The following is an 18,319-nucleotide window of genomic DNA, read 5'->3' as shown; positions in this document are numbered from 1 at the left end:
ACAACCCACTGAGATCGGGGGAATACGTACTGGTAGTACTAGACAAACACTCCAGATATCCCGAGACTGAAATTGTGTCGTCCACAGCCACCACCTCCATAATCTCAGTCTTGGACCGAATATTCTCAGCGTTTGGAGTCCTGGTCAAGTCAGACAATAGGCCCTCGTTCACCAGCAAAGACTTCCATACTTTCGCTACCTACTTGGGTTTCCACAACCAAAAGGTTAGGCGACTGGGGCTGTGGAGCGACACATGGCAAATGCCAAGAGGGCCTTCCGCATAGCTAACATCACCCATATGTCTGTGGAGCAAAAACTGTATCAGCTCTTGCAAGACTATAGGAACACGCCCGATGCCTCTACTGGAAAGTGCCCGGAGAATTGATCTTTGGCCGCCAAGTTCGAGACTGCCCCAAGAAAACCAACCCTCTGAAGTGGATGCAGATGAACATGCGGTGAGGCGAAGAGATGACCAAGCAAAAGACAAAATTAAAACATATACAGCCAAAAGAACCAAGCTCGAGAGGCCAACCTAAGGGTAGGAGACTATGTCCTGGTATGGCAGACCCAGTCCCACAAGGACACCTCACCTTTTGATCCACTACCCCTGACCATCACCCATATGAAAGGATCCAGGGTAACTGCTGAGAGAGCCGGATGGACGGTGACAAGGAACTGTTCACTATTCAGAAAGGTATATGACAACAGGCCTTAGGTCGTTCAGACATGGAGCGACAATGATATCTGCAAGAGGGAGACATCAGGATACTCCGGGGACGAAGACGAATCAGACGAAGGAGAGCAAAGCCCTTGTGATGAAATGCAGGACAATGGAGGTACACCACCCCAAGTCGAGAGCAGACCATGCTGCACCATTAGAAAGCTGGGACGATGGATCGAAGAAATGTGGTAGGACAATGTTATTTTGGGGGGAGGTGTAGCGTCGCCCATGTCACGTGATTGCCAGATACAGCGGCACGCCACGAAGGAGTCAGCTGACAGTCACTGATTTAAGCGCGCTGAATGCGCAAATAAGTCAAGTTTACCATTGCTCTGTGTGGACGTCTCTTTATGGGACAGGCTTAGATAGGCCCGCGTGCTCTCCACACGCCCACTGAGACACCACAGATGGTTGGAGGTGTATCCAGTGTCATCGGAAGAATGTTCATGGGAAACATCATTTTTGCTTATTTCATGGTCTCAAGATCAATACGCATCTGTCAGACCATCGGAATTAATGGCATCTACATGCTCAATTCTGGTGTGTGGGTGGCGTAAAGCCGGGTATGGAGGATCTGGTGCAGGTGCGGTTGGTTGAAGATGAGGAGTGAAAAGAGATTCTTAGGGAACGATTCATGGAATATTTAGCACAGTGCAGAGTGACTTTGCAATGCCAACCAAACACTCTGATTCACAGAAGGGTGTTACTGTATTTTTGCAGTGCAAAGTGAATTTGCACCGCTTTTGCACCACCTTTGCACCAGTGCAAAGCCACTTGCACTGCAAATATACACTTTGCACCGCTCTGTGAATCAGGGTGTTTGTTGGCAGTGCAAAGTTACTTTGCACAGTGATAGAAAATTCCCTGAATCGGGCCCTTAGCATCATTGTCAGCAATACCCGCCTGGCTGGGGTGGGTGAGGTGGCTAACAGCAACCACAAAATGGTTACAATCTGTGGCAAAAAAGAATAAGGCCTCAGAAGAGACCTATATTGATATTGATATTTTAATTCTATCGCTCTCATACACAAGTGTTTCGGAGTGGTATGTACTGTACCTCCCCCCATTTGGTACCGTAAACTTAGAGGCAGGATTCCACGTGCCACAGAAAACAAGGCCATTCCTCCAGAAGCACCAGAGGAGATAGCTGAGCAGCGGATTTGGTGGAAGTTGAAGAAACCCACAGGAGTGTGCCGTGAAGAACCTGGGTGTTCACTGGTCTTCTAAGGCTTTGCTGCACTACTTGGACTACAGTATCTCGAGGCAAGCCCAGGGGATGGAGTAGCTTTGAAAAGGTCTGCACCCAGAGAAGTGTGGAACTGTTGAGGCCATCTATGCTGCAGACTGTGACCCTTTGAGGGGGTGAGGGAAAAAGAGTTGCGGCAAGCAGGGCGGCATGAGAAAGCTGAGGGCTACTCTGTTTCTCCCTCCTTCTAACTGTGCCAGAGCTGAGGCAGAAACTGAGTCCTCAGACACTACTTTTAGTCATAGCTCCAAGGCAGCACAGGGTAGCAAGAGTGATGTACCTCCAGTCAATGATTGGCCTCCAGTCAATGCCATGCACTGATTGGATTCGGAATGCTCTCTGGGCCAAATTTGAAGGGACGCACAAACGCCTGCCTGCCAGGCATACAGACAGGTGTCATGTAGGTGGCCGAGGCCGAAATTGGGTAGGGTTATGAATGTGAGTGGATGCCATGTGTGAAAGGGACAGTGTGAACCGACGGCCCAGATCAGGACAGAGACGCAGAGATGCTCCCGCACACCACCTGGAGATAATACAGAAATTCAGCACCTCACTTCCGGGCAGCAATGCCAATTAACCAATCCACTAACAATTTCACCCCTCTGCATACACCTCTCAAACTCTAACCAAACACAACCACAAGCCTACAACACAACAATCTGCACAAACTTCCCTACACTGCAACAACAAAACAAACCACACATAGACTCGCACAACAGCACACAACGACTACCGACCGTAAAACACCCCAGGCACAGCCAACGGACCCACCGGGCTGAGGCCGCTAACAGCACATCACTGCTCTTCTGCACTTTTCCAGCTTATTCCCACTAACTCACACCCCTTCCCCTTTTTTATTCAGAGCCGCCAGAGCACCAGGGGACCACTGTGGTGATGAAAGTGCACGGTACAAATATCCTTTAACATTAACATTAACATTACCTTAAAGAAAAGCAAATTATGTATCCATGATAAGCAACCCTGCCAGCAAAGGTAAAGAAAGTGTCAAGGTAAAAAAAAAATAGCTCCCGATATGGGATCTGACCAATCTTTCAGGTTTTCCAAACCCTTTGCCAGTCACGTCCTTAACTTTCAAGATAACTCTTGATACAAATCTGCTACCGAATTGGTTATTGATGGCCTAAAAGACCCTGCTTGCGTTTTGGCCTCAGAGGGATACTCTACAGACAGTGAATGCTGGGGGAACGAGGAATCAGGCATTCTATTCTTGCTGCAGGAAGTATTATAGGACCGAGTGGGTGTTTGCCTCTGATGGCCAAAGTCCAGATCTCCTCCTTTGTCCCTGGAAATGATAGAATTTGCCTTTGCAGTAGAAGCACCAACCACTGTGACCTTTCACAAGATTCTTTTCAAAGATTTAGAATCTCTACGTACCCCGATCTTCAGAAAGATCTGTCATCTAGAGCAGGGGAGTTGCTAGCTCTGGAAAAGACCCGGGGCTACGCTGATGTCAGAACTGTTGGGACTGGGGGCTAGCTAGTCTTTTGGCTGTAGCTCCTGAGATTCTATCCGGGGCTACAACCAAAAGATCAGGGGCTACAGCCCCCTTAGCCACCCCCTAGCAACGCCCCTGATCTAGAGCTCGAAAGGACCAGCTTATCCACCATAAACCAAGCAGTTGCGACTGGGAAGGATTCCTCAAACCGGATTTTTGAATAATAACGTGATGCCTTGGTGGACTGCTAGCACCAAAAGCATGACCATCATGGCTGCTACGATCCGTGAAACTGCTGGCATCGCCAAGCCCCAGCCCAAGACTCTCCCACCACCCAAAGGGAGGAGGGAAGCTGAGATTGGATGACAGATGACCACATAACCATGGCGGCCTTGCTCAGGCAGTATGTATAAGGGAATATGGACATGGGCAACCCCTGTAAGCCTGTTTTCCAGCATCGCCCTCCCCACCCACGTCAGGAGCATTTTTTAAGCCTGGCCCTTGCACTCCTGCATATAGTAGGATTATTGCATTACTCCTGTGTAGTGGTGATTCCATCATGCCCCCTGTGCTGGTGCTGGGTCAACCCTCCCCCTCACATCCCCTGGTTATGTTTCCACCATCTTACCTTTTGGGCTTGTTCTGGGTCCACCGTCCCCTTTTCCCATTTGGACTGGCTCTGGGTCTTCTCTCATCTGATCTGAACTGGCTCTTGGGCCCTCTTGCTCCTCTGTGAGGGTTCTGCATTCCCTCACCATTTTGATGCTAGTTCTGGGCCCCCTCTGCTCCTTCCCTCTTGGTCTGTCTTCTCCTGCGCACAGAATAAAAAATGCACCCTCCGCCGGGTGTTCATGGAATAGTTTGCGCAAAGTAACCATATACGCAAGTCACGACCAGAATGCCCCGACACACCCCCACGCAAAGCAAAAACAGCCAAAGCAGCCACCTTTACGTGCTCCCCCAGGTGCAAATAGATGCACCTTTCAAACAATGCATGGGGTGCCCCACAAGCAGGCCTGCATCTCGGGGACCTTGCGCTGGGTGCACCGTAACTTTTACCGGCACCCTGACAACATGCATACGATACTTCTTAACTCGGGTAAAAATTGGAAAATTTGCGTACAAACCCCCATTCACTGTTCCTGCACCCCGCTACACTGCTTATGCACACCCCAAAGTCAAGTTGTAAACCACAGCTGTGTGCATGCCCCCCTAAATCCAACAACCAATCTTACCTTTGCGTGATGATTTTTATGCGCAAGTGTCTGTACGCCTGCCTTTGGGTGGCGGATTGTATGAGGGCTTTGCATGGCTATTTCCCCACCGAGAGTTTGCACGCTCCGATCCATGAATATGTATCATTTCACGCAATAGTGACCGTGCGATGGACTGCCTCCGGGTAGTCCCTCGTAATGCACATATTTTCGCTTGTTCTTCCTCATTTTCCGTGTTCTGCCCTCTAACCTGCCCTCTGCGCAAGCCACGCCCATGTTTTTCATGGTGTCTCGTGCCTCTCACAGTGACGTGCCGAGCCTGCTTGAAGTCCATGCAAAGTACGAATAAGTGCTCCACATTTGGTTCCATGAATCGACAAACAGGATTTTGCACGGATTTTCCGCGCAGATGATTCCATGTATCAGGCCGTCAATGTTCAGTCCCTCTTTTTATTCCCTGCTTCTTATTACATAGAACCATAACATAATATTAAATCAGAGACTCAGAGGGCAGACATAATGACAGGGTGGAAGCGATTTTATTGAATCTTTGTTTTAAAATGAGTGATTACGGCTTAGAACGCAGACAGCATGTGTTATAACACCAAGGGCAGCGAAGCAAAAGAAGCACTGCAAGGAATGTAAACATGAGAACGGAATGGTTCATCAGGAAACCGGAAGCTTTAGTGCTCAAGGGGTGCCATCCCTTGCTGGGACCCTTTCAGAAAGCTAGAGAGGGGGGGGGCAGCAGATGAAGCATGGACTGAAGATTCCACCCCTTTGTCTTGCTTTAGAGACATCTTAAAGGGTGGGCAAAAGGGGCACCTGCCCAGCGCAGCCACCCTAGGAGGGTCCCCCGCCTTCCTGCCTGATGCAAAGATGCCAATGCACTATAAGATATATATATATATATATATATATATATATAAAAATATATATATATATATTTATAACACATGCCATGATATTGTATAGTGCGTTTCTGAGTTTCTCAGCCTGCCACCTGTATGATGTTCACATAAGTTCCGATCTGAACTGTTAATTATTATACATTCTGTGTCATTATAGCAGTACATACACGGGCTGATTTAAAAAAGCGTTTTACAATGGCACAATCCCACTGAAAAATATTTTGCAAATCAGTCCCATGGTTTGTTAATTCATTATGGCTTATAGTTTGTTCATTCACTGTAGCACAACTTGACTAAGATCTTTAGCTTCTTTTGTGCAATACCCTCAAGTATATTGACAGGTTTGAGTGAAACAGTGGTTAAGGACATAGCGCATTGGATGCTGGCAGTTGGCCATGTCTGTGCTGGATGTAGCTGCACACAGTATTCCCTGAGTATTGGATGCACTTGTGTGCAGTATGGGAGAAGTCCCTGTGATTGGTCTGGTGTTGTGTGTACAGCAATTTCTCCATGTTAGTTGAATTATGCGGCAGTCTTCCCGACGGTTCTGCTCATGGAAGTTACATAGATACCAGCCGCCCTTTTGAAATCAGACAGCATTTTCACAAATTTGACCTCATTAGGAGGCTGGTGGCCGCGGAATGAGCGGTACCGGTAAAGGAGCGGCACCATTCATTCCAGGCCGCCACATTACGAGATCTGCAGCGGGTCCCGCTCTGGACGCCTGGCCAGACCAGACCTGCAGAGCGGGACCCGCTAGCAGTACAGGATACTAACAACGGGCCCGTCATTAACGCCCTATGGGGGCTCAAATGGGAATGGGGATGTACCGGGTCACGAGAATGGGAATTACCGGGCCCGCTAAAGTCGGCATGGTCCGGTAATTCCCTATTTTTGGGACCCGGTACCCAGTTTGGGGGAAGCCATGCCGGTAAGAACTGTATGGCTACCTCAAAACTCCTAATGAGGCCCATTGGGTCATTACAAGTTTGCCGGTCAGGGAACTACAGTACCAGTAAGCTTGCCGGTACCGTAGTTCCCGGACCGGCAAACTACGAGTTGTGCTTGTGGGTGCCTTTCTGCCTGCCAGGTCTGACCTGGTGGGCAGAGCGGCACCCGCGAGCACAGCATGTCGGATGCACCGGCACAATTATAAACGGTGCCGGTGCATCCGATCTCCCCATTCCCATTGAGCCTGACGGTGCTCAAATGGGAATGGGGACTGACACTTACCGGCACCCGGCAATGGGGAATTACCGGGTCCGGCAAAGTCGGAATACCCCGGTAATTCCCCATTGATGGTTGCCCATATTTTCACGTGTTTGGCGGCAGCCGTGCCAGTTTTACCAGGATGGCTACCGCCAAACTCGTAATAAGGCCCTTGTCAGAGAAACACTTTTGTATTGTGTTTGTATTTTATCGATGAAAGCAAACATGTATCTTCAGCACAAACGCTGCATAGGGGAGAAAGCATAGTGGTAGCCGTGCCATTGAAGGGTGGTTTAGAATTGGGAAAAGAGATGAGAGTGGGGGATCAAAAGCCAGTGGGGAGTTAGCAAATAACCCATGAAGACAATACAAAATTGACATGGAATGGGACAGAGGAGAGCCGCAGCCAGAGGGAAGAGAGGAGAAGGAGAACCAGTCAAAATAGGAGGAGGGGAAGGTATGGCCATCTGAGAAGGGAGCATTTGGATTTCCATTCATTTGAAGAAAAGAATATCAATTGGGAACAGAAATGACTTACAATAACGCATTTACAGTTGTCAGGGGGATTCCCGGGAAGGGCACAAAGATTAAATTAAATGGTGAGCCAGTTTATGAGGGTATTACCAAAGTGGGACGAAGCAATACAAATATAAGAATCAGGTGAGTTACAATAGTAACATTAATCAGTTCCATGTGTTAATATCCCCTCAAAAATATCGCCATACAAAAATATCGCTATATTTTTGCGTGGGTATTAACACAAGGAACCCAACCAGTTGACATGCTGGGTTCCTCAAGCTGGTTTTACCGTCCAGCGTCCGTAGCATAGCAGATGCCACTCTCTGCCTGGGATGTCTCCTGACTCTCCTCCACTGCCCCTTGCCCACAGTTGGCCTTCTGGGTGCTGAACACAGGTGGCGATGGCATTTGGTGCGCAAAGCGCAAGCTCATCTCCACAGTAATGCTCCCTATGACCAGGCATAGAGTAGCTCCCACACTCGCTTTTTCTTAAAAAAAGTGTCCCTGCTTAAAAACTGTCGGATTCTCCAGTTTGAACTAGAAAATACAAATAATGATAATGTGAATTAAATAATTCACTGAAACTTTAGTGTTTCAAATGCAAAATAATACCATAAAAACAAATGTGTAATACGTGCATCTGTAAGTGGATCCAAGATTAGCCAATGAGTAGATGCATAGTGTAGTTTCCTGCACTGGTTCACACATACATCTAGCCAAATCAATGGCAATAGCTCGTATATTAAATAGGTTCCAAAATAAGGTGGCTATCCTCATTTCATCCGATCACCAAAAGGATCAGTGAGTTGTTACGCCAACCAGAAAGGGAGGGCTTCGTCATGATCGAAAATAAGCAACCGCTAGTGTCAAGAGAAGTAGAACATTTGACAATTAAGTTGAGAGGCCTGAGGTTCAATGCAACTAGCCTATATGTGTGTCCAATTCACTAGTATCCAGATTGAAGTCCAGTGCAGCCAGCCCAGTCCCCCATGCTTCCGAGGGCAAGCTCAGCAACAGGACTCAACCTCCAGCGGCAAAGGCACGTGTTGTGAATTGCAGTGCGAGAGCAATGGCGGAGCCGCAGAGTAACTCAAGCAGATGGTGCAGTCAGCGTTGCACAGGGTATGTAGCAGTTCATATACATGCATATAAATAGCTTTCACTATTAATGTCCCCGTGCTTAACCGGCACACGTAATTACTCAAAGGTAAAACAATACCATTAGGAAATGACACATTATTTTTAAAAATACAAAATCTACTTAATATAAATATTGGTAAATCCTTCCCAACTAATTTAGATTGAATAAAGCCTCGTAGGATTGGATGTGCGTCACTTCGAGGCTGGATTACGGGAACATCCTGTTCTCCCATCCCCCGCAGCCCAACTCTGACGCACAACGTCCAGCCCGAGAGCTTGGAAGAGGCTCCCCTAAAAATGATCACGTCAAACTCTTTACATCAGTCACTAGTTGCCAATGCCCCTGAGAATGAGTGCTCGGAGTATGGCCCTGCGGGTGCGTGGCCGTGCAGAAGCCGGAGCTGCTCTCTCTCCTGGAGTTTGGTGCTTGGGACTCCACGATCAGGGGACCTAGGATCTCTGTGTCCCCAATACTCTGTGCTGCAGTTTAACAACGCCCTCATTATAGTGATCATTTCCCTCCAAGCAGGACTATGAAAACAATTCGTTGCTAACTCGTCAGCGGTGCAAACAAGCTGGTCAAGCGTCACCTTACACCAAATGTCAGTCTTCCCAGCTTGGACATCATTGGGTCTACAGGACACACACACATGTACCTTTTGGTGTGTCTTTTGATATGCATGCATGTTATTATTTTCATTCAGAATTCTGCCCTTACACCACTTGTGGGTCTGAAAGAGGGAGTGAGAGATAAGACATGGGGGATTTTCCAGCAGGTGCCTCTGAAATGATAGATTCTGCTCTTACACCACCTGTGGGTCTGAAAGAGGGAGGGAGAGATAAGACATGGGGGATTTTCCAGCAGGTGCCTCTGAAATGATAGATTCTGCTCTTACACCACCTGTGGGTCTGAAAGAGAGAGGGAGAGATAAGACATGGGGGATTTTCCAGCAGGTGCCTCTGAAATGATAGATTCTGCTCTTACACCACCTGTGGGTCTGAAAGAGGGAGGGAGAGATAAGACATGGGGGATTTTCCAGCAGGTGCCTCTGAAATGATAGATTCTGCTCTTACACCACCTGTGGGTCTGAAAGAGGGAGGGAGAGATAAGACATGGGGGATTTTCCAGCAGGTGCCCCTGAAATGACAGATATTGGACTGACTCCTCCAAAGACCTACTCCCCTTCCACAGGGGGCTAACTCTTGGAAAATCTCCCTATTTCTTGCAATTCCCTCTCTCTCACCTCATCAAAAGCCAGTGGCAGTACCTTGTTTCTGTCAGGGTAGTTCTGGAGTATGCAGCATAAAGATATTGGTCCACTGTTGATGTTTCTGGATAGTTTTTAACAAAACCTGGGCCTCATTACGAGGATGGAGGTAGTCATGGTGCTATTAGCGCCATGGCTGCCTCCAAAACCGTTCTGACTCCGGTTTGGTGGATGGAGCAATTACCGGTCCATTCCGAGGTCGGAAGGACCGGTAATTCCCCATTCACCAGAGCCATTCCCCATTTGAGCCCCCATAGGGCTCAATGGGAAGGGGGAAAGCGGCAATAACGGTACCTCAAATTGCGGTACCGTTATTGACCCCGGTATCCCTTTGCAGGTCCCGTCCTTAACGCCTGGTAAAACCAGGCGTTAAGAAAGAACCCGCAGAGGGAACTCGTAGTAGGGCGGTAAGGGATTACCGGCACCGGTGCCCTTACCGGTGCCGGTAATCCCTTACCGCCCACCTCGTAATGAGGCCCCTTGACTTTTTTTAGACTAGTTTCTTCTGAAATGGTAAGAACATTGGGGGTCATTACGACCCGAGCGGTAAGGGATTACCAGTACCCATAAGGGCACCGGTACCGGTAATCCCTTACTGCCCTATTACGAGGTCCCTTTGCGGGTCCTCCCTTAACACCTGGTTTTACCAGGCGTTAAGGACAGGACCCACAAAGGGACTTTGGAGGTGATAACGGTACCGCAATTTGCGGTACCGTTATTACCGCCTTCCCCATTCCCATTGAGCCCTATGGGGGCTCAAATGGGAATGGGGAAGGGCCCTGGTGAATGGGGAATTACTGCCCCCGCCAACATTGGAATGGAGTCGGTATGGGTTTGGAGGCAGCCATGGCGCTAATAGCGCCATGTTTACCTCCAAACTCGTAATGACCCCAAAAGAGGCTGTGCCCGTACACTAGTTAGATGAAAACTAGCAGCTAGCCCTACCTAGTGTACAATGCAAAACAAGTGGAAACACGCTTGAACCTGAAATAAAGACTAAGTAATCCCCGGATTGCCCTGTTCCCAAATATTCTGTTAGTCGATTTCACCAAATTTCAGAGGCATTAACCATGATCGAGAAAGTATATCATTAGGTGCATACCTACGACGATGGGCAGGACTTTCATGGCTTTCCTCTCCCGGCCACTCACACGCCGACTCTTGGAGTGTGACCCCTGGAAGGATCTCCGCTTGTGTTTGAGCCCGTTTTCCTCCGGGCCCTTAGCATTCTCGGGAACCTCAATATCAGAGGTGCTGTCCATCTGGCCGGGCATTTGTTCGTTCTCGGGGGTGCCCTTGTCGCCTGAGTCCGGGCTTAGGCTAGGCATCAAGAACTTCACCACCTCCCTCTTGTCCCTCTTGAGCCGGTGAGAGAACCTCCGCTTGAAGCGGGCCAGGTGCGCCTTGCGGCCGGCGCTCCATTTCCGCAGGCCACGGAACATTAAGTAATAGAGGAGCAGCATGATGGGACAAGGCACGAAAAAAGAGCACACGGACGAGTACACCACAAACTTGTCGTCTTCCAGCTTACAGACATGGCGGTTGCGGTTGGGCACGCGGTTGAGGCCGAAGATGACTGGGCTGGCCACGCCGAAGGACAGGACCCACGTGGCTGCGATGAGCAACAGCTGCCGGATGCTGAAGTGGTTCCTGTTGTATTTGAGCGGGATGACGACCGCAATGAACCTGCCCCAAAAAACGAAGGATTAGAAGAACATACAGGTCTTGCAACAATCAATTCAAGATCACTGCTCAGGCCACAAGCACTTACAAACACCCACTAGGCTTAATCAAAGGGTTTGCTATTTACCAACTCACGGGTGCTGATCTTATCAACCTCGGAGAACCAGCCCTGCCTGGAATTGCAACCAGTGACCACCCACATGTTACACATAGACCTTTTACTCCAGACCCTGATGTCCAAGGAACTCTACAGTAAGCTCTGTTAAAAAAAGGTACAGATGATGCACAGTAACCTTCCCCCCGCCTCTCCATGTACTCCTCTTCACCTGTACAGCGCTCCACAACTTTCTAGCCATGTATACACTATGGTATCGTGAATTCATATAGCGCCTATACACAGACAAGAGTTTCAAAGCGCTCAAAGAGGATGGGAACCTGGGGGAAAAAACAGTCGCTCAGAGCCCTTGAAATTCAGAGACGATAATAGTCTGCACAGGCAGAGTAAGTGCATAAAAAGTGTATTTAACAGTGTGGGGTACAGCAAATAGGACTGACGGCGATTCTGCAGTTTTAGACAGTGCAATTAAGGGGTGAAGACAAAGGACAACAGACAGACGATCTTCGGCACGGTGCGTAAGGATCGAGCAAGTGCACAGAGGGACACAGGGAGGGGGACCTGTGTAAATCACCTGCATGCATTCCTACATTGATAATTGCACCGATCATTGTTCATTGTAACCTGCTAACATTATTCTTTGGGGCAAAGCAGCTATATATGAACAAAGCATATAAAGGGAAGTATTAAAGCGATTGGGTGGTACAATGGAATTCTTAAATTGGTTTTAAAATGTAAATTCAAAAAAGCATAGCTTCTTAAGCACAGGGTTTTAGGTCTATACTTAATTAAGGATTTTTTTTAATCCTATATTGAGGGCACACGCATCATTCAACATTTGTCTCCATAATGATAATCTGCACCCTCCACCTGCTCAGGGGAGGAGTGGGGAGCGGGGGGGGGGGGGGGAGTTCCCACTGTCAATTTTGTCAATTTCCAGCACTGCTCACTGTAGTACCTGTGAAAGATTATGTTCACAGACCGCTAGGTGCCAGAGTTAGATATGAGATTATCTTATTGGCTTTTAAGGGATGGATGGGTTAGAATGGTGTGTGTGTGGGGATGGGGGTTGTAGTATGAGATGCTGCTAAGAACTCATGAGCTCAAGCAGCAAGACATGTGTTCACACTTGGTGGTTGACAACCGTTCACACAGTATGAACAAGAATTCCTCCAAACAAGTATTCATGACAAGCAATTAGGCAGTTTGGGAGTTTGGGGTAAATCATCTGCTCAGAGAGCCATCCCACTACATAGGGGGGACTGGCAACATTTGGCCTGCGGGGCAAGTTTACTTTTTATGGCCCAGAGCGCAATGGCCCAAGCCCACAGTGCAGCAGCCCCACCTTCCAGAACAAGTAAATTCAATAGTAAGCCCTCCCCGTCCCACACAATCTTAAGTATAGAAGACATTATTGAAATTACTTTCCGTTTATGCAACACATTTTTCAGATCAGTTTGTGGTTTGTTAGTGATCCGGACTCCTGGAGATTCTCCCACTTACCAAACAGTAACATTATTTCAGCAGGATAATATAACTGGTGAAAAGCCTAGATTTCATTGTGTTATGAGTTTTAATGTGACAGCAGTCTGCATCTTCCTTCTGATCTCAGCTTTAGTTTTAGAACAATGTAAAGAGGTGGCAAAGTCAGATGATTCACTAAAAGACCAAAGCCAGTGCAGAGCGAAAGATCGGTAGGGGACGTGGCACTTTTGTGCTGCTAAGTTGCACTTTCTTGGACCATCTGCTGCCTATTTCAACTCAAAGAAGCAGCGTTAACTTCAAGGGGAATACGCCTTGGACCGGAGGAAGAGCGGCTTACTATATTCATGTGTGTTTTCAAATAAGCTGGAGTGTGTGTGTGTGTGTGTGTGTGTGTGTGTTTCAGTTTCTGTGACTGGGGGGTAATGTGTTTAAGTGTTTTTGTGAAAGTGTAAAGTATAGGTGGAAGGATGTATTCATGTAGTTCATGTGACTTTGTATCTAAATGTCCGAATCTGGTGTTGATTTGCATGTGCGTCTTTTCCTGGTCACACAATAGAAGAGTGCTCTGGACAAGACAATGGAAAGCGGTCACAGACTTCGGGTGCCATTCAGAGTTGGGTGTTAACAGTAGAATCGTCAGTATTTGGCAAATTCCGTTCATTTTGCTGTTCAACCAAATCAAGGTTTAATCAGATACCATCAGTGGTATTCCATGCCAATACTGGCTGTGGTATTTTAGGCAGACATTTTGCAGAAAATGCACCTATATCTACCTTTACCTTGAAGGTGGAGGAAAACAATTCAAACTGGCCTCAATATTTTTAAACGTTTCTTTTAACTGTACAGAATGGAAGCAAAGGTACTTCCTTTCAATAGAGTGAAACATGTTTTTACAAAGGGCCATGTTGAGGGGGTACAAAGTTGGGCATCTGATTGCGTCCTCTCACCACCTTTTCTATATAATGCTTAAAAGGGGTATCTGGACTATCCATTGAAATGGATTCATCAAATTGAAATCCAACGAAATGTATTAATTGAAAGTCATTTCCATCAAAATGCACTTTCATTGAATATATTTAGTTGGCTTTCGATTAGGGTTAGGGTTGGGGTTGGGGTTAGGGTTAGGGTGGGGGTGCCCTTGGGGGTCAGGGGGTTTGGGGGGGAAATCCCTGCTCAGTGCCAGCTCCATGTAACATTTTAATGTTAAAAATAAATGCATCAAAATTATATCTTTTACATTTAAAAGTACATATCCATCGAAACTTGTCCATTCCTATATTCGATGGACAAGTTTCGATGGAAATATACTTTTAAATGTAAAAGATAGCATTTCAATGCATTTATTTTGGTTGTATTTTTTTCGATGAGTTTGTTTTTCGATGGTTGGGATTCGAAGGAAAGACCATAAACCCATAAAAGGGCCATAATGGACCATTTTGTACATATGTTATGTTAAAGGTTCTTATACCACGCACTATCGCCACTTGTGTGATTCCTTGGCGCTCTATTGGATCTGAAAAGCAAGAGGGTAGGGGAAAGTTAGCAGGATTGAGGGGGTGAAAAGAGCAAGAGAGCTGTGGTGTGCTTTAAGGGTTTCCTTTTTAGATGCTCAAATGTTTTTTTGATAAATTATTGTTTTGGCTAGGTTGTAGTTTTTCCTCCATTTTTGTTCTAATTCCTTTTTTTTAATTATGTTTTCATTGTGTTGAGGTTGGGCGTGAAACATCTACCCCCTGCTTTCTTTTGTGATGGGTTGAGGGGTTTTCCCGGTGCAATGCTGTTGATTGTTTTGGCGATCCAATTCTGGATTAGATCTGCTTTTTCATATAGGTTGGTTGCTTCCAAGGTTGCGATCAATGGTTTTGAGGATTCTAGTTATTCTTCCAAGTTGCTGTTTCTGATAGTATTCCAATTTGTTTTCCAGATCGGGGGTACTTTTGGGGCTGTTTGAATGGTTTTGATGGTAGTTAGTTCACAAACGTTATAATGAGGGACTGTTCCATAGCATTTGTATTGGTGGTGAAGTTGAGATCAGTTTTATTTTAGTGAGGATTTCATCAAGAGTGTGTCCTGCCGAGTGTGATGCTCTTTTCACCATCTGTCGCAGTATCATATGGAAAATCTACAGTAATGATATGAGCCACTACTGTACATAATCACTTTCTCCCTTCACATTAATGTTGAAAATTGCTGAAAAAAAGCTTCAAAAATCTTTTTTACATTGCAGCCATTAGAGGTGGTATTTCTGAATAGCAGTGGAGATATTCCAGAAATACCACCTTTGCTGGTGGTAAACTTTGATTAGGGAGGTTTTTCAGAAATATCAACAGTGGAGCAGGCAACATTTTTCAGCAGTATTAAAAAATCTACCCAATTATGAATGACCCCCTTAGTTTGTAGTCTTCTAATTATTAATACCTGAATATTACACCTTTCTGTGTGTGTCCAAAAGTGACTACCGAAAACCGGAAGACAATGGTGATGAACTTCACCAGAAAATCGCAGAAGCATTTATATAGAATCAAACCGAGGGCAAACTCTTATAAAATATGCACCCTTACTTCCTTGGCAGGTACATGTTGCGATAGGCTGCTGAGGATTATAACAGACCAATGCTGTATGGGGAGCAATGGTGCCAACGTTACCATCCAGAGTCACAGAATCCGTTATTTAAATGCATACGTGGCCATTGGGCAGTATGGACATGCCCCTGCAGCCTAGACTTCCCTCCCTCTCCCTCATTGTGGAGGCTCATGTGTGGGGGCCACCCATACACATCTACAACATTGCTGAAGTCAAGATGGATGCCGTTCCCCTTTTACACAGACTTTGAGCAGGCTTTTTAGCTCTTAGTATCTTTGTGGCATGATACCTTCTGAAGGATTTCATCTTTTTCAGTTAGTTTATTTTACATTTTGGAGCTCTGGTCCATGGAGCAACAGCCCAGCCAGCCCGGGGGGGCAATTGCCCCTTTCCCCCCTTTCCAGTCCACCCATGCCACTACACACACACACACACACACACATTTTAAGTAGAGAAATGACACATATTACAAACATTATTACATGTTTTATTCAGCATACAAATATTTATTCCAAGAAACAAAGGGCCTCATCGCAAGGCTGGTGATAACCCTTAAATGTGGCGGTAACATCAGCCGGATCATCAGCTGCCACAAATACTGCCACTGTAAAATTAGCCGGCACTATTACAGCCGGCCACATGAGGTGCAAACACAGCCGCATTACAAGTCCATGTTTGGCGGTATTGGCTCTGAAAATCGACGCTAATACAGCTGAAAAAACAGCGCAGTTACCTCCAGTTTCCAGGTGCCTGAAATGAAGCCACATGTGATCCCAATCCACGCCAGAGTGCTACATAATAAGGCGCACCCCTACCCCAAACACTGTTTCCAACACCATGCTGCCACTAGTCAGTGTGAGTTGGGACAGGCAGCTGCTCATGCTGCGGCTGAAAACAGAGAGGCAGCACAACCAGGCCAGGGAGGTTTTGGGGCATGAGGAGGAGGAGAAGCAGGAGGAGTAGAAGAGCCCAGGCAAGGCGTGCACCGATTCCCAGGGTTAGGCCCTGACCCTGCATCCTCACTGACAGCCAGTTGGTCACCCTGTACTGCGTCAACAGGGAGACCATAACAGAGCTCCTCACCACAATAAAGGCCAACATAGGGAACAACATCAATATCCGGACAGCTATGCCCAACTGCTGAAGCTGGTGTCTGTCCTACAATTCCTCAGAACTGGCACCTTCCAGCACTCAGTGGCCATGATGCACAGCATGGCACAGCCCACATTCTGTATATTGTTGGGCCAGGTGCTTGTAGCCTTCCTTCGGCAAGTGCAATGCAACATCTCACTGACTACCACCCCATCCCAGGCCAATGTCATGAAGGCACAGTTTTATACCATTGCCCAAATGCCAAATGTGATTTCTGCCCTGGACTGTATCCAGGTTGCACTGGTCGCCTCCCAGGCCAACAATGCATTGCACCATAACCGCAAGCACCACCATTCCCTGAATGTACAGGTGAGCATCCCCAACCTGTACATCACCCACTGCTGTGCTCAGTAACCTGGTTACACCCATGATGCCATGGTCCTACGGAACAGCAGACTGCCAGGATACATGGAGAGGTACAGAGGACAATGGACCTGGATAGTGGGTAAGTAGAAAAGCCAGCACACATGCGCTGTAAAGCACATACCCAAATGGGAGGGGGATGCAAATAACTGCACAAAGGATGGCATGACAAGGGAATGCATAATCCGTACTTCACGACCTCACGCACCAACACCACAGTACAGGCCAGGGAGCATGCACATGTCAGACTTACTTGCATGGAGAAGCAGATGTACACATGCAGTAGCAACTATAAAGACCAACATGACTACAGGTACCACAGTGCAACATGCACTTACCAAAGCAATGCTGACAAATGTCCATATCACCTCACAAAACAACAACCTTGCCAGTACCACAGTCATGCATGCATGTGCACCCAGCCCACAATGGCGACCCAGCGGACCCATTTGCTCAGGGAGGGCCCATGGGAAACCCATCATGCCACGTGAACAGTGGAAATACAGTGCCACATGTCAGCCACCATGTCAGCCACCATGTCAGCTGCACATGTCCCAGAAATACACTGCAGGTAACATATGCTGCAAGGGAACAGGGTGCATGTGAAGTAGAAACAATGCATGATGTGAGTGACACAGCATGCACAGACCTGTGCCTCCTGTAAGGAACTCATGGTGCCAACAGACTCAAATGATCACAGTTCAAGGGTTTATATTAAACTGTATAAAGGGGTTGGAAAAATGCCTAATCTAAACTGAAATCTAAGGTGGGAGCAAGCTATTACCATCAAATAATAATAAAGCCAGTCCTTACAGCTAATTTAAAAAAGGAGTGTGGGGTAATGCTCACAAGAAAATAAAGTGTTCACAAATGATATGTCAGGATGTTATAGCTGGCGGTCTCCCTTCCCCACGTTTTTAGCATGGGACAAGGCAGGACCTTTCAGCACAGCACACTCCTGGGCCTCGCCAGCACAAGGTTACAGTTCCTTTCAACAATGCCAGGACCTTCTGGGGCCAAGTTTCTTTCTGGCAAAGTCTCTTGCCTTAGAAGGCCTGCTGAACCATAAACAATAAACAAAACAAAGGTTCCTTTAGTAATCTTTCACACTGGGCGATTGCTCTTCGCCCCTTGGCTCCCCCTTAGCCGGGCTCTGATCCATCTTGCCACATTAGCTTCCCTCCTTCTGGTTCACTATGGCCTTTCACTCAAAACGTAGCGCTCGACAGTCTCACTGTCTTTTCCAACAACTAT

At 47.1% G+C, this 18,319-nt stretch overlaps 1 protein-coding gene across 1 annotated transcript in view; it reads right to left on the bottom strand.

Annotated features, from left to right (window-relative positions):
- Positions 1-18,319, bottom strand: part of LOC138514202 (D(4) dopamine receptor-like) — a 206,649-nt gene that overhangs the window by 103,623 nt on the left and 84,707 nt on the right. The window contains exon 4 of the mRNA XM_069629542.1: positions 10,787-11,370. Within this exon, the coding sequence (XP_069485643.1) occupies positions 10,787-11,370 (584 nt within the window). The remainder of the gene's footprint in view (positions 1-10,786; positions 11,371-18,319) is intronic.

Source organism: Ambystoma mexicanum, chromosome 12, assembly GCF_040938575.1.
Source record: "Ambystoma mexicanum isolate Mex_15411 chromosome 12, UKY_AmexF1_1, whole genome shotgun sequence".
In the NCBI taxonomy this organism is placed as follows: domain Eukaryota; kingdom Metazoa; phylum Chordata; class Amphibia; order Caudata; family Ambystomatidae; genus Ambystoma; species Ambystoma mexicanum.
This window is presented reverse-complemented; position numbering and strand designations above follow the sequence as displayed.